This window comes from Thamnophis elegans, chromosome Z, assembly GCF_009769535.1.
Source record: "Thamnophis elegans isolate rThaEle1 chromosome Z, rThaEle1.pri, whole genome shotgun sequence".
NCBI classification, from domain to species: domain Eukaryota; kingdom Metazoa; phylum Chordata; class Lepidosauria; order Squamata; family Colubridae; genus Thamnophis; species Thamnophis elegans.
Window position 1 is genome coordinate 43,532,173 of NC_045558.1, and position 13,901 is coordinate 43,546,073.

A 13,901-nucleotide genomic window follows, 5' to 3' on the forward strand; every position below is an offset into this window, starting at 1 on the left:
ATTTTTTCCTCCGCACTGGCCCATCATTTTATGATATGCTTACTTTAATTGTATACAATATTTATTACGTAACTCTTTTCTCAGCTATTTTTATAAAGGGTATTTAAAATGTATATAATTATAAAAAATAAAATTGTGGTGCTCAAACACCTTTACTGTGTTTTGATGCAGATTTGGGAATCAGACCTTAAATTACCGTCTTTTCTATGATGGAAAGCACTTTGTAGGGGAGAAGAGGTTTGAATCAATCCATGATTTGGTAACAGATGGCTTAATAACACTATATATAGAGACCAAGGCTTCTGAATATATTTCCAAAATGACGACAAATCCTATTTATGAGCACATTGGATATGCTACTTTGCTTAGAGAAAAAGTATCCCGTAGACTGAGTAGATCAAAAACTGCATCAAGAAAGGCTAGTGTAACAACATGTGAAGAAAATGCACCAGTTGAAAAGGTAAGGTGGCCAATTTAAAGGAAATCAATTCATACATATATCTTTATTAAAATTATTCATGTCTTTCAGGGATAGAAGTTGTTGAAAAACATTCCGAGATAAAGTCAAATATGACATATTGGAAATGTTTCAGGAAAGTTAAGGAGTTTGTCTTTATCTTTACTAAATTAATGAGATTAATTATTGAACTCCATGTCATGCCTTTAGGCATTTCTCCTTGATTTCAGTGGAGATTATTACAAGTCCAGATAGGATCCAGAGATGAAATAAATGGGATCATTTGTTTTTTAAAACAGTGCCATTTATTCACCCAAATACTTACAAATTGAAAATATAAAAAGCTGTTTTTCTTGCTTAATATTGCCTCACAAAAGACTGAAAACAGCTCCAATTATTTAAACAGGTTTCCTATCTAGAGGTAATAAATCTGAGATCTTCTATATTCAGTGCTACCATACTACTCAACCATGGCTACACCCAAGATAAAACCCAATTAATAGTATTAATATAAAATAGATTACAGGTTTATTTATGATTTCCCATTGTTAGAATATATTTTGAGTATTTTATCACCAAATCTCAAGTTTGTGACTTTTTCTATAAAAATGAACATTTCTTTTGCCTTTGGTGAATGGATCTTTGTCTGGGACCTTGGCTTTTCTACTCTTTCCAGTTTTACTTTTCACACTTACAATTTTCGACAATAGTTACATGTGTTCAGTAATGATGGCTCTATTTCTCTATGAGTTTCATTATAAGACAATTCACACTATAAGTAAATGATAGATGAGTTTATAAAGGTTATTTGAGAATATTCTTTCTCCATAAATTGAAATATGTGTCAGATTCTGTTTCTAGCCTAAGCACTTTTGAAGGTGAAATACATTTGAATCACAATTGAGATGATTTTGCTGATCTGTCTTTGAAATGCAATGCATAGCTGCTCAAAAGATTTATGATACTTTCTGTGCTATAAAGACATTTTTTGAGATAGTACTCTGTCTTCAAGAAGGAGATCTCTTAAATTAACTATATTTGATTACAAACTAGTATAAATCAAGGAAAATTCAAACCTATGGAATAGAGAGGTTTTTGGGGAGGGTGGTATTTTAGGGGAATTGATACAGGCTGTTCTCGACTTACAACAGTTCACTTAATGACTGTTAAAAGTTACATCAGCACTGAAAAAAATGACTTATTATTTTCACACTTACGACCATTGCAGCATCTCCATGGTCATATGAATTACATTCAGTTAATATAGTTAAAAACTATATGAAAAACTAGCTGTGTGACTTAGGCCAGTCACTGTCTAAATTCACCTCACCACACAGGTATTCTGACCTAGGCTTCCCCAAACCATGAAGCAGACTCCTTGTCCTGACAAAAAACTCTTTTTATTAAGTTACTGTGAATTCCTCTCATGCACATCCAGCAAAAGCTTTCAAGGGTGAATATATATAGTCACAGACCTGGTTTGGAAAGTTGCCAGGCCAATATCTTCAAATTAGGCAAGGAACCTCTAATAGTCACAAACCAATTAAGCAAACTAATTGTCTCCTGCAAACTCCACTCTCCTTTTGTTCTTCTTTTATTCTCTATGGGAGTGGCCATTTATCGTCCACCTGTGGCCTTACTTCCAAGTTGGCCCCTGCTCCTTAGTTGTTCCTTCATCTGGCAACTCTGGGAAAAGGCTGCAGCTGTTCGTCTGCCTCACTGATGTCCAACACTGTAGGCAGCTGATAACTTTCAGGCAGCCACATCTCTGCCTCTGATGCAGAGCCCTCATCAGAGCCTTCTCCAGACTCCAGGACTGACTCATGTTCCTCCCCAATCTCCTCACTGTCCGAATCTTCTGCCAGCTCCACTGACCGCTAGCAGGCCACAACAATAGGGTTGTAATTTTGGAGAAAAGTAATAGTAAGAATAGCTATTATATAAGTTTGCTACTTTGAATTATTTATAAGAATAACAAGTGTGAAATTTAAAAATCTAAAAAATAGATATAATAAATGGAATTAAAATAATGGAATCTTAGAAACATTAAAATGATCTGGAATTATTCATACTAACATACTTGCATTGAAAAACTGCAATAGATAATCATGTATGACTTAATCTTCTACATAGCTCTTCCATTGCATTCAGTGGCATTTATTTCATTTATGGATGCAGGATTGCATACTGTCTGATTATGGTTAAATCTAAATCTGTGGGGAAAAGCTAATTTCCCAATTCTTTTTCCTTGATCTGCATCAGCCAAATAGATCTTTTACATGACTTTTTTCAGTACCAAACAGAGAAGTCAGACTTCTGAAACATCTCAACTACATTTGTATAAACTATAAATGCCAGTTCAATATCTTGACATTACATTTGAGTTACTGATTATTGGAAGAGAGGTACTAATTTAAAAAGTTTGCAAAAATCAATTTTAACTAGAATAAACATTTATTTCAATCTGACATTATATAGTTTCTTGGCTACTAATTTTCCCACAGATTTTGATTTAGAACAGAAAAGCTGTTCTAATTTTATTCAACAAGTAAAATATTCTTATTTCTTATTCAACAAGTAAAACATTTATACTCATAAACTGATGAACTGAACTCAAGAAGTAAGAACTGATAATTATTATTTAATTGCAAGCTACTATACTTCAATAAATAAGATTTGTTTAACATAATATTTTCAAGATTTCTGATATGAAATCTAGTTTGTCTGTGGAAATGAAATACGTTTTATTATACAATTGAGACATTGCTTTAATTAGAAAACATTACTGTTCTCATTTTAGTAGATTGTATTAATTATCAAATTAAAGAAACATTTTTACATTTGGTTCAGGACAATACTAAGCTTACTTTGTTGTCTTCTATCATCCCCTGCTTAGGATAACCTCCTATGAAGTATTATAGTTGCATATTTTCATTTCTTCTGAATTGCCAAAATTAAGTTTTTGTTCATATATTAAATTTTAGAATTTTTAAAATAGAAGGATCATTCAGTGAAGAGGGAACGGCACTTTCAGAGGTGGGTTCCTACCGGTTTGGCCAAGTAAGTAGTGACTCAGTCTGCCACGCCCCTGAACCAGTTATGTTGGTGGCACCGTAAGCGCCACCATCTTGTTTTTTAAAGTACTGTGCAAGCATGCATAGCGCGCATGTGAAGTGTGTCCCTGAGCAAACCAGCAGTAGCAGCAGCCGGAAACCACCTCTGGGACTTTGTACAGCTTTCATTTCAGTTGTATATTGAGGCTTGCTGTTCAGATAAATATATTGCGCGCTTTTGTGTTTGCTAATGAAAAAGTTTATGTTTTTAAAACTAAATTTGGGTGTCATAAATTACCCTGCAAGTTGCAAGAAAGCAGATATTTTTCTGTCTGCTGCTGCAGTGTAATGGTGTGACATCCTTGATGAATCAGCAAATGTGCATTAAGCTTCAGTGATGTGTCCATGCAAGGTGTTGAAAGGTGTTAAGATGTCCTGCAGGGCTTTAATGTTGTAATTTTTAAATATAAATCTATTGGCAGAATTAAAAATACATAACTTTGGCCTAAAGTCTTAAGACAGGAATAGTTTTCATAATGTAATAGCATAAATAGCACAAACTTCCCAGATTTACAACAAAACTAATGGAATTCCTAAATTAGATATGTTGCAAGGAAATGAGCAGAATCTTCTAGACCTTACAAATGGTCACAGCAGAAACTTTTGTGGATCTAATTTGAATTCTAACTCATTTTAAATAATTTGTTTTTATCCTTCATTTTAGTAGATCTAATTCTATATTGGTTTTCAGGTTTAAAAGCTGTGACAAAATTTTTGCTATTTGGTATATAATAAAACAAAATAAATCTTATTTTAAATTTTTGGTATATGTTATAACAAGGGTGGCTTGTTAGAGAAATTAAATTGATGGCTGCTTTAATATGCTGGGTGTTAATCAAATTTGAATTGCAACAAAAAGTTATTTTGGAAAAAGGAATTTTAGCTCACCTAGTTAAACATTATGTGTGGCACTAGAAAGCATGCTTAAATAACTCCTTGGTGCCAAATATTCCTTAATATGATGTAATATTAAACTAAATTCTATTCATCATGTCAACTAATTTTTTCTTAATCTCTTGAAATATGTGTTTGTATTCTAAGGACAATAGTTGGTCAAGTGGAAGGCCAAGAGAGTCATTTTCTTTTTTAATGCTAGTTGATACCAGCACTAAAACGTGAAATTGATCTCTCAAAACTAAAGGATCAATCTTGCTGGAAAAAAAATAGGCACCTGACTATAATTAAATAGTATGCCATGCTTTTGTCTCTGTTTCAATGATCCTGTCTCTAGCCTTAGTGATAACTTTGGCACACATTTAGGAACATGGAAAATTAATCATAGGAACTGTTTGGTACTGTTTCTAGCAGTTTGTAATTAGGGAATTGGCTCAACTGTGCATCATAAAGTACATGGGTCGTAACCTTTGCCTCAAATGACTTTGATGCTGCTGCCTTTGCCTTTGGCATAAAGAAATTTAATAGTCTTGCTAAACTCCTCAGTGCTAATTGTTTCATGTAATCTATATGGGTTTTCCAAGAGCAGTATCATGTGGGACAATCCCTGGATACTTGAAACGCTTAACTTTTTCAATTTTCATAGCCAGGGCTATGTGATCAAAGTAGCAGAATATGTTATTTTTTAAATTGTCATCTTTGTTCTGCTTTCCCAAGGTTTTAAATATTAATATTTACAATTTTTCATACTTAAGTTGCTCATCTTTTGTTCGTTTGTTCAATTTTTATGGACACCCATCTCAGTTAATGACTCTGGGTGGCTTCATTTTTATTTATTTATGTATTTTTTTAAAAAAAATGAAATATATTTTCAATAATAATATTTGTATTTGTATTTTTTTAATGTTTTCTAAATTTTCCCAGGAATCCTAATTAGCATTAAAAATCAGCATTAGTATTATTACGTATGTATTATTCAAACTTGTATATCTTTATTAATTCAAATAGTTTGTATCTAAAGGTTCAAAATTAATATGTTTTCTTTATACTTTATGGGTATAGTCATTAATTAAAGATTTTGAAAAAGTTAAGCTACGTGTTTCAGTCACTAGGTGGCAGTTTTATTTAGGACTTTTCATGCATTTTGCTTTATTCTAGCTTTAAAAAGATGGTCATTAGGCTAAATCAAAACTTTTACCCTGGAGATTCATCAGATATAAAACAATAATTTGGAATAATTCAGCATCAATTACTTCATGGGGTAGGATATACATGTTACATTCTTGGTCTGTTTAATGGAATTGCAAATTTCTTTTGCATATCTATTTGTTTATTCATTTGTGTGATTAAAGAACTCCCAATATATTCACCGGGTTCTAACTGACATGCAAAGTGACCTAAGAAACATTATGTTAAATGTTTTCCAAACAGATGTCATTAGTAATGTTGACCTATTAAGTACTGTTAATAAGCATTAACAGGGAAAAATATAAACACAATCCATCTTGATGGTGTTTCTCTGTATATTTATAGTTCTAAAGTTAATGTGTTTGCCCATCCTCGGGTATGCAATTCCATCTTATTCGGGTATGCTTATTCTGAGCAGAATTCACTTCTGTAAGACTTAATTTTTAGAAGTGTTCATCAGATAGTACATTTTCATCACAACATTGAAACTTTATGTATTGCTGAGTTAGCTTCTATTAGCTGGATTAAAATTTTGAGAGGATCTTGGTTAACAGGGTGACTTCCTGATCTAATTGAATAAAATATTCTAAAAGTAAATACCAAGATTGTTATTGCAGTAGTCTTTTTTGGTAAATAATATCATAAAAACCACATCTTTAATGCAGTAAGTAATTAATTATAAAACCTTAGTTTTATATTTAGATTAGTAATGCTAGCAAATTCCCACTATTTCACGCATCCTATATCTTGTGTTTGCTGTCATTTCCTCTTTCACCAAAATATGTGGCTCTGATAGTAATTGTTAGTTTTATAATCCCATCTGCCCAACTGTTTTATGCCAAGTTGTACCTTCAACTGCTAGCTTTGACAATGCAGCATGCTTTCTTGTTGTTATCCTTTGAGCTTAGCTTCTAGTTCTTTCTGGCCTCAAAATGCAGTTCCTGCCAAGTAGATGGCAATTATTATTTTTCAGTTGAATCTGGATTATCCATCTCTAGTTCTGATAGGACTGGGCTGCACATATTAGAATAACAGGCATTTTATGATTATAATCTGTTTGAATATCACAGTGCCTTTTATGGTAGTTACAGTAGTGTAACTACTATAGTATAGTATAGTAATGGTAGTTATACCATGGTTTTTACATTGTATTGCAGCATGCATTTCCAATTTGAGAACAAATTACTTTATTCCTTTAAAAACAAATAAACAAGTGTTTCTGAATTAAAGGTGTATTAATAAATGTTCATTATGTGAACATTGGCTGTGGTAATATTCCTCTAACGTTAATTAAAAATTCACTAGCTGCCTTTGGAAATATTCTTAAGATTCACCCAAACCTTTGAAACAGAAATGCTGACAGTTTGTATTATCTAAGATAATGCTTGAATTTACTCATTTTACTAAGCCATAATATGATTTGCTTAGTTTGACCCAGTGCAAAATGCAAATCTAACAATCATAATTTATAAATGATATAGCCAGTTCAACAAATGTCACTTGGCGCAATGTATCAGTACACTCAATGAATACCTATACCTGCCAGCAGGCCTGGGGAAACCAGAAAGGGGTGGACCCCATCAAGTGGTTTGTTTGATCACTTGTTGTCGCTAGGAGAGGTGGGGGTATTGTTTTTATTCTTTTTATTTTTGGTTTTTTATTGTTTGTAAGCCATCCAGAGTCACCAGGAATGAATGAGGGACCATATAAATCTTACAAAAGTATGTGTGTATAGTAAATTATTGTTACATGATCATTAGGCCAAATCAAAATACAGAACAGAAAACACAGAACATTGATAAAACCACTTATAAAAATAGAATAAAAAAAGCAAATTAAATAGAAAAAAGAATAAGAATAAAAACGCAATCCAATATACTCATGAGGATAAGGGTATAGGCTTTCTTGATTGTGAAATAAACATTCTGTTTATAAATTGTTGTCTTGATACTGAATCATATATGCAATTGGAAGTTCCTTTTAATTTTCATTTAGAATCTAAATGTATTTTATTCTTGTGAGCTCCACTGAAACAATCATTACACTGACTGGTTAGATAATGCAATATCTGAGTGGATCACATTAAATATAACCAGGTTTGTAAACTAAGTTTTCCTGGTCTATTTTATATTGTGTTACTGATGTGATTGTTGTAACTATACAAGCCTATACAAATAAAGAGATTTGTAAGAGGGTAGAATTTGAATTGTGGCAATGGAGTAGCATCACTTCTCGTTCCTGATTCTCTTCACTCTGAACAATAATGTTTTTTCTATCATTTATGCTTTTGAAATTTTCATTATAATAATAGTATATGTAAACCATTGGATGGGTTCTAGCTGTTAACAGTAAAGCAATACTTAAAACTTAGGGTAAAGAAAAATTTCTTTTTACTTCACATTAATTTGATTTAACGCATTTTCCCATTTCATCTATTCCATGATGCCCTGAATATATAGGAAGCAAGTAGACTGTCATTATGATATTAATATTGATAGAGGTCCTTCTTCTTTTAAGTTTTTAATCCCATTCTGTGAGTGGGTAGGAATTCAGAAATGAATTGGTTGTAAGAGAGTGTTTAAGCCTTTAAGCTGAAAAATCCAATTGCTACAATAAAATACCATTATGTCCTTCTGAAGACACTCTAGTTAAGTGCTGTGGATCAGCTACCAACTTGTATTGGCTGTGGGAAATATGTGTAAGAAGATAGTTGCAAGAAAATAATGGAGGTTGTTTGATAAAAGTTTGAATAAAATATGGCCAGTGTGCAAAAGGGAAAGAAAATTGGATGGGCAATTAAAAGAGAAAAGTGGAGAAGGAGAGAGTAGCAAAAGAGAAGGGGGAGGGAGGGAGGGAGGAGGAGGGAGAGAGATGCTTCTGTTCAGTTTTGGCTTTGACCCTATTTGTCAGGCTTTGTGGCATGCTTTCCAGTAAATCTCAAGTACTAGGGTTCGGGGGGGGGGATTGTTGTTGTTTTTTGAAATCTCACAAACACTACATGGCTAGTTTCTTGATAGCAGAGAAGAATGAAACCACATACGCAAATATCCTATTGTAGTGCACTGCTGGTCATTTATATATGTCTGTGCTACACTGTTAAATGCAAGGGCTTTTCCAGTTCAGTGGCTATTTCCCCAATCTTTTCAAGATCACTGAAGACCTGTGAGATGTGTTGATGCCTTAGGAATGACCAGCTCCCAGACAGCACTATTACCTCAGCTTTATTCCTATCCTTGAATAGTCTTTCCTGTACTAAAATAGTCTTTACTGTATGCAGTCATTCCTCTGCATCAAAGTGCATTACTCTTGTTCTTTTGAATAATTTTTGTGTTACTCCATTACTGCAATCCACTATCAGTGCCAATGACGCAGATTTAAGTTTGTAGGATTGGTCTATGAAATGTTGACATTCTTACTTTTAAGTGTTGTAAAACGTTATCTATTTTTAAGAAGGTAAAAAGAACACAGCAGATTTTAGGGGATACTTACGAACTTCTGATTGATTTTAAAATGTTCTTACTGCTTATCTGAATAAGCATAATAAAACTTTTCTTCGCCATCACCTAAGATATAATTGAAATCTCAAGTCTTGACAAGAAAAAAAGACAATGAATATCAGATATTTCTTTAACAGAAAACAGAAAGAAACTCTGACGGTACAGATAATTTTCAACTTATATCAACTTCTCTATGACTGGTATATGATTATTAATTTGATGAACATTCGAAGTTATGGTGGCAGTTTTAACTAGCTCTCACATACAGTAACTGTCACAGTTTCCCTGTGGTCATGTAATCAAAATTCAGGCACATGGCAATTGTCATGTATTTAGGGTGGTTGCAGACTCCCAGGCTCCCAGGCTATGGGAAAAAAGATTGTAACATTAGCACGACTCGCTTAACAATTGCATTGCTTAGTGATGGAAAGTATGTGCTCAATTATAGGCATGTTGAGGACTATAACAGCTGTTTGACTATTATTCCAAATAATACTAAATAAAAATATTTTTACAGACTAAAAGAACCACAAATATTGAATTTTTACTGTATTACTTTAAAAACCTTGGAATATTTTGGATTATGCATATGTTAAAATTGTACTGACAAGTGAGACTAAATCTGTCCAAATGGCTGGCTTATATTTATGTTCTAGTATATAAAACAAGAATGATAGAGCAAAAATGAACATATTTTAACAGATACTATATATCACATGATGTTGCATATAAACACATATTCAATAACAACAGTCTAAATTATTTATTTTCATTCTGATCATTATTATCATGTAATACAGAAAACTTGTCAGTGAACAGGATCCTAATCTTTGTTTTTTAAATTTTCTGCAGATTGTTGCTCTCCAAAATATTATGATACACTAATTTACTCTATTGTTCTTACTCATTTCATTTAGCATTAGACTTTTAATACAGTAGGTAAAAGGCAAGCAAAGTCAGCTAACTTTTATTTCTTTGGGCTTTATATCAACTTCTCTATGACTGGTATATGATTTGAAAACATTGTTTTATGTACTACTTAAAAGTCAAATATACATTGTAATTGTAATTGCATTGAGATGGCAATTGCAATTCTATTGCAAAGAGGTTGAAGATTTTGGAAGTGTCCTTTCAACTAATATAACTTGCAGAATAACAGGATAAAGAAAATGAATAATTGGTTTGCCTTAGGATAATATGCAAATTAACACAGTTCAAAGAAGCTAAAAATAATCTGAGAAGGAAGAAGCTAATTCAAAGTGACAACAGTTTCTATAAAAAGTATCCCACTTAAGCAAATATCTTAAGGCTTTATAATATTTAGCCCAGTGACCCTAATAGTTTACATTTCAGAAATGATTACTTAAATGTTACAAATATGCATGAATAATTAAACACAAGTCAATATGTTAATTTTCCTTAAGAATGTTTTAGATAGATGAGAGAGAGAGAGAGAGAGAGAGATAGGAGAGGGGGGGAGAGGGAGAAGGAGGAGCGTGTACTCGATACAATTTGTATTTAATAAAGGAAGGGCTTCTATTCCTACATTGATCTACTAGCAAAATGTTAATCTAAATTTTCTTCTTAGTGTATGGTGTATGGATGTGAGTGTGAGTTTGTGAGTGTGTGTAATCTTCTGTTTTTAGACAGGTTCAAATGTTTGACTTTATTTCTTTATTAATGTATAAATACATTTTGTAAAGGGTATGTTGGTATATATTCTGGATATGGTGCTTGAATCCCTCTATTCTATCCTTCTCAACAGTTCATTTTTGGCTATTTCTTTATGGTTTCTCTTTACATTTATATTCCTTTCTTTTTTAACATACTGCCAAGCTTGAGAGATACTGGTGACACAGTGATAAAAATCAACTAGTGGTTTGACATAAAGGATCCTTCAACCTTGCTAAACTATAAAATTTAGCAGAAAAATAATTATTCAGATTCATCTTTATGAAAAATTCAAAGGCCACAGTAATATAGAGAGTACAATATTGGGCTAGGATTGAACAACCCTTTTAAATCTTGATTTGACCACACAGTTCATTGGATGACTTTAGGCCAGTTATTCTGTCTTTCCTCAACTGATCCCTCAAGTCTCTTTCTCTTCTATGGGTAGAGAAACATTTCCTAAAGGTCTATGAAAAGCAAAGCTGTGATGTAAAAAATGTATGTAGATATTGGACAGGGTCAACCTTGTTCATATAGGATAATCAACTCATTTGTACAATGAATTACCTCCCGGTTCTGCCGTTCAAGAGTTTTGACTATGATCTGTGTGAGCCATTTTGCTCTTTTCAGACCCAATAGAACTTTTATGTTGAATTATATATGATACAATGTTTATTCACATTTTTAAGAAAGCACATATAAGATCAGCCTCTTGGTTGACAACAACAATTTCCAGATTCTTATAAGGAAGTTACAAATCGGAATTGCAGCAACTATAATCTCATATATTCCATTTAAAGTCATCATTTTTGGGGGAATAAAGTGACATTTGGAGAAAAAACAGAAGGCAGAAGATGAGTGAGCAGATCCTAAATGCTCCATTATGGATTTCCAATCAGCTAATTATAGTTCCTCCATAGAGATGGCATAAGTGGCGGAAGCGGGACATTGTGTGCTCCTTCTCCATTTTCCCTTTTTAATTGTCACTTAGGGATGCTAAACAGCCAAGGAACATTTCTTCTCTTGAGGGACATTGTTCCAGGTTTTGAAAATACTGAACAATATATTTCTGTAAAAAAAAAATATTGCCCTGAGCATTTCAATCCCTCTTGTTCTTTAATGGCCTAATTTGAAGGCACATGTCCTTTTAATTTCCCTTGTATTTTAGTGCAGTATGTAGAATTTGAATCTCTACATGCTAAAGTATGCTTTGAATTCTGATTTACATTTAGCCAAATGAAACAGTAATCCATTTTGCTAATCTCTCATTAATCTTCAATGTCCTCACTATGAATTTACTACAGAGTTTGAGGAAGGTAATAGGCTTTCCAGGCTGAATGTAAAATTTCACTTGATTGGCAAAATGAAGGACAAATTCCTATCTACAAGCTACATTTTTAAAAAATAGTATTTGCCTATTTAATGGTACTTAAAACTGACAATAATAATTAAGAAGGGCAATGATCAGAGAAATGAAAAATGGATAGTTAATATGAAGTATAAACAAATACAAATATAAGAAATGTGTAATAAATTGTATCAAGTCTGCATTTCTCTGTATATTTCATGTGATTAAACCATATTAATTTACATATGCCAACCATTATTTTGTAGCAGACAGCATATAATAAACCACATTTCAAAATAATTTTGTTGTTAACTAGAAACAAAAATACATTGTGTAATAAGGATGCAACTTCCTTTGGTGAAAAATATGAATATAGTCACTACTTTATTGGAATAACAGAACAAAAGAAATAAAATGCTTTATATATTTTTTCATAGCCCATAATGTAACTTGTGTGTATCAGAGCATTTCAGCAGAAATTTAGAACCTGTAATATAGATAAAATCTTTTCTTATTGCACATCTTTATAAAAAATGAAGTGCAATCATTCTGTAAGAACAGTTAAATAACAATTTTAATATTCATTATGGACAAGGATATATGTATATCTCTCATTTGACAACCAATTTAGTACTGGAACCTAGAAAAAAATCTAGAGAAAATAATTGAACTGGCAAGCTATTCTGTAAGGTCAAGCTTTCAGTCTTGACTAAACAGTTTAAAAGACAGATTTTTAGAAACCAATAGTCACCAATATCAGGAAATTAAACTAATAATTTAAATATTTGGGCTTTGGTATATTCTGTCCCATCTGGAAATCCTCTGCCTAAATTCATTTTAAACCCCAAGAGTACTTCAAACAAACTAAATTTATAGAAATAATAAGGCATAAAAATAAATTGTGTAAAAATAAACATTGCAAAGAGTAAACACAATTTACATAGGAGAAAGTGTTGTTCTATACAGAAATTTGGATATGTTATAAATATTTTTGCTAATACGTGGCTTGAAATGGCACCCTTAAAAATCAATAGAAGGAAAGAGAACTAACCAATTTTGGTTCCCTTTTGTACTTCTTTACTATTTCCCCTCTTTCCTTCCCAGGACAAGAGAAGGTCTTTCTTTTGGCTTGTGCCTAATTTATGCAGCTTCAGAAATTCATCTTCAGATAATCTGTCAGATATCAACGAGATACCACCACCTCAGAGGAAAATGTCTGAATTCCACATCACCACAGAAGATACTACAAGAAGTCGCAGCAAAGGGGTTAATGAGAGTGCCTGGGCTAAAATCTGCAGTGTTTTTAAAATATAGCAATTCAATTGAAATTTAGCTATAATCTTTGCTAGAATATTATTGACATTATTTCAGGATGAGAATTACTAAAATCCTGGATTTATTTTACTGGTACTTTTTATTTTCAATATATAAGTCATAATAAGCATTAGCAAATGATGGACCTTGATTAATTTTGAAAAGCAAAGCTTTCTCTAGTAACAAAGAAAGGATTGTAGAAATGATTTGGAATCTGAAAAAACTTTCTGACAGATAGCAATGCCAAATCACTATAGGTAGTCCTCAACTTAAAACCAGAATTAAGACCAGAATTACAGTTATAAATCATGGCGGTCATTAAATAAATCAGCACATGACCGCATTCTAATTTTATAACTTTTTTGCATCAAACATTAAGTGAATACCTCAGACATTAAATGAATTCAGTTTAGCCAGTG

At 32.3% G+C, this 13,901-nt stretch overlaps 1 protein-coding gene across 1 annotated transcript in view; it reads left to right on the forward strand.

The window, feature by feature from the left end:
- Nucleotides 1-13,901, forward strand: part of CHN2 (chimerin 2) — a 98,199-nt gene that overhangs the window by 13,366 nt on the left and 70,932 nt on the right. The window contains exon 4 of the mRNA XM_032237338.1: nucleotides 172-460. Within this exon, the coding sequence (XP_032093229.1) occupies nucleotides 172-460 (289 nt within the window). The remainder of the gene's footprint in view (nucleotides 1-171; nucleotides 461-13,901) is intronic.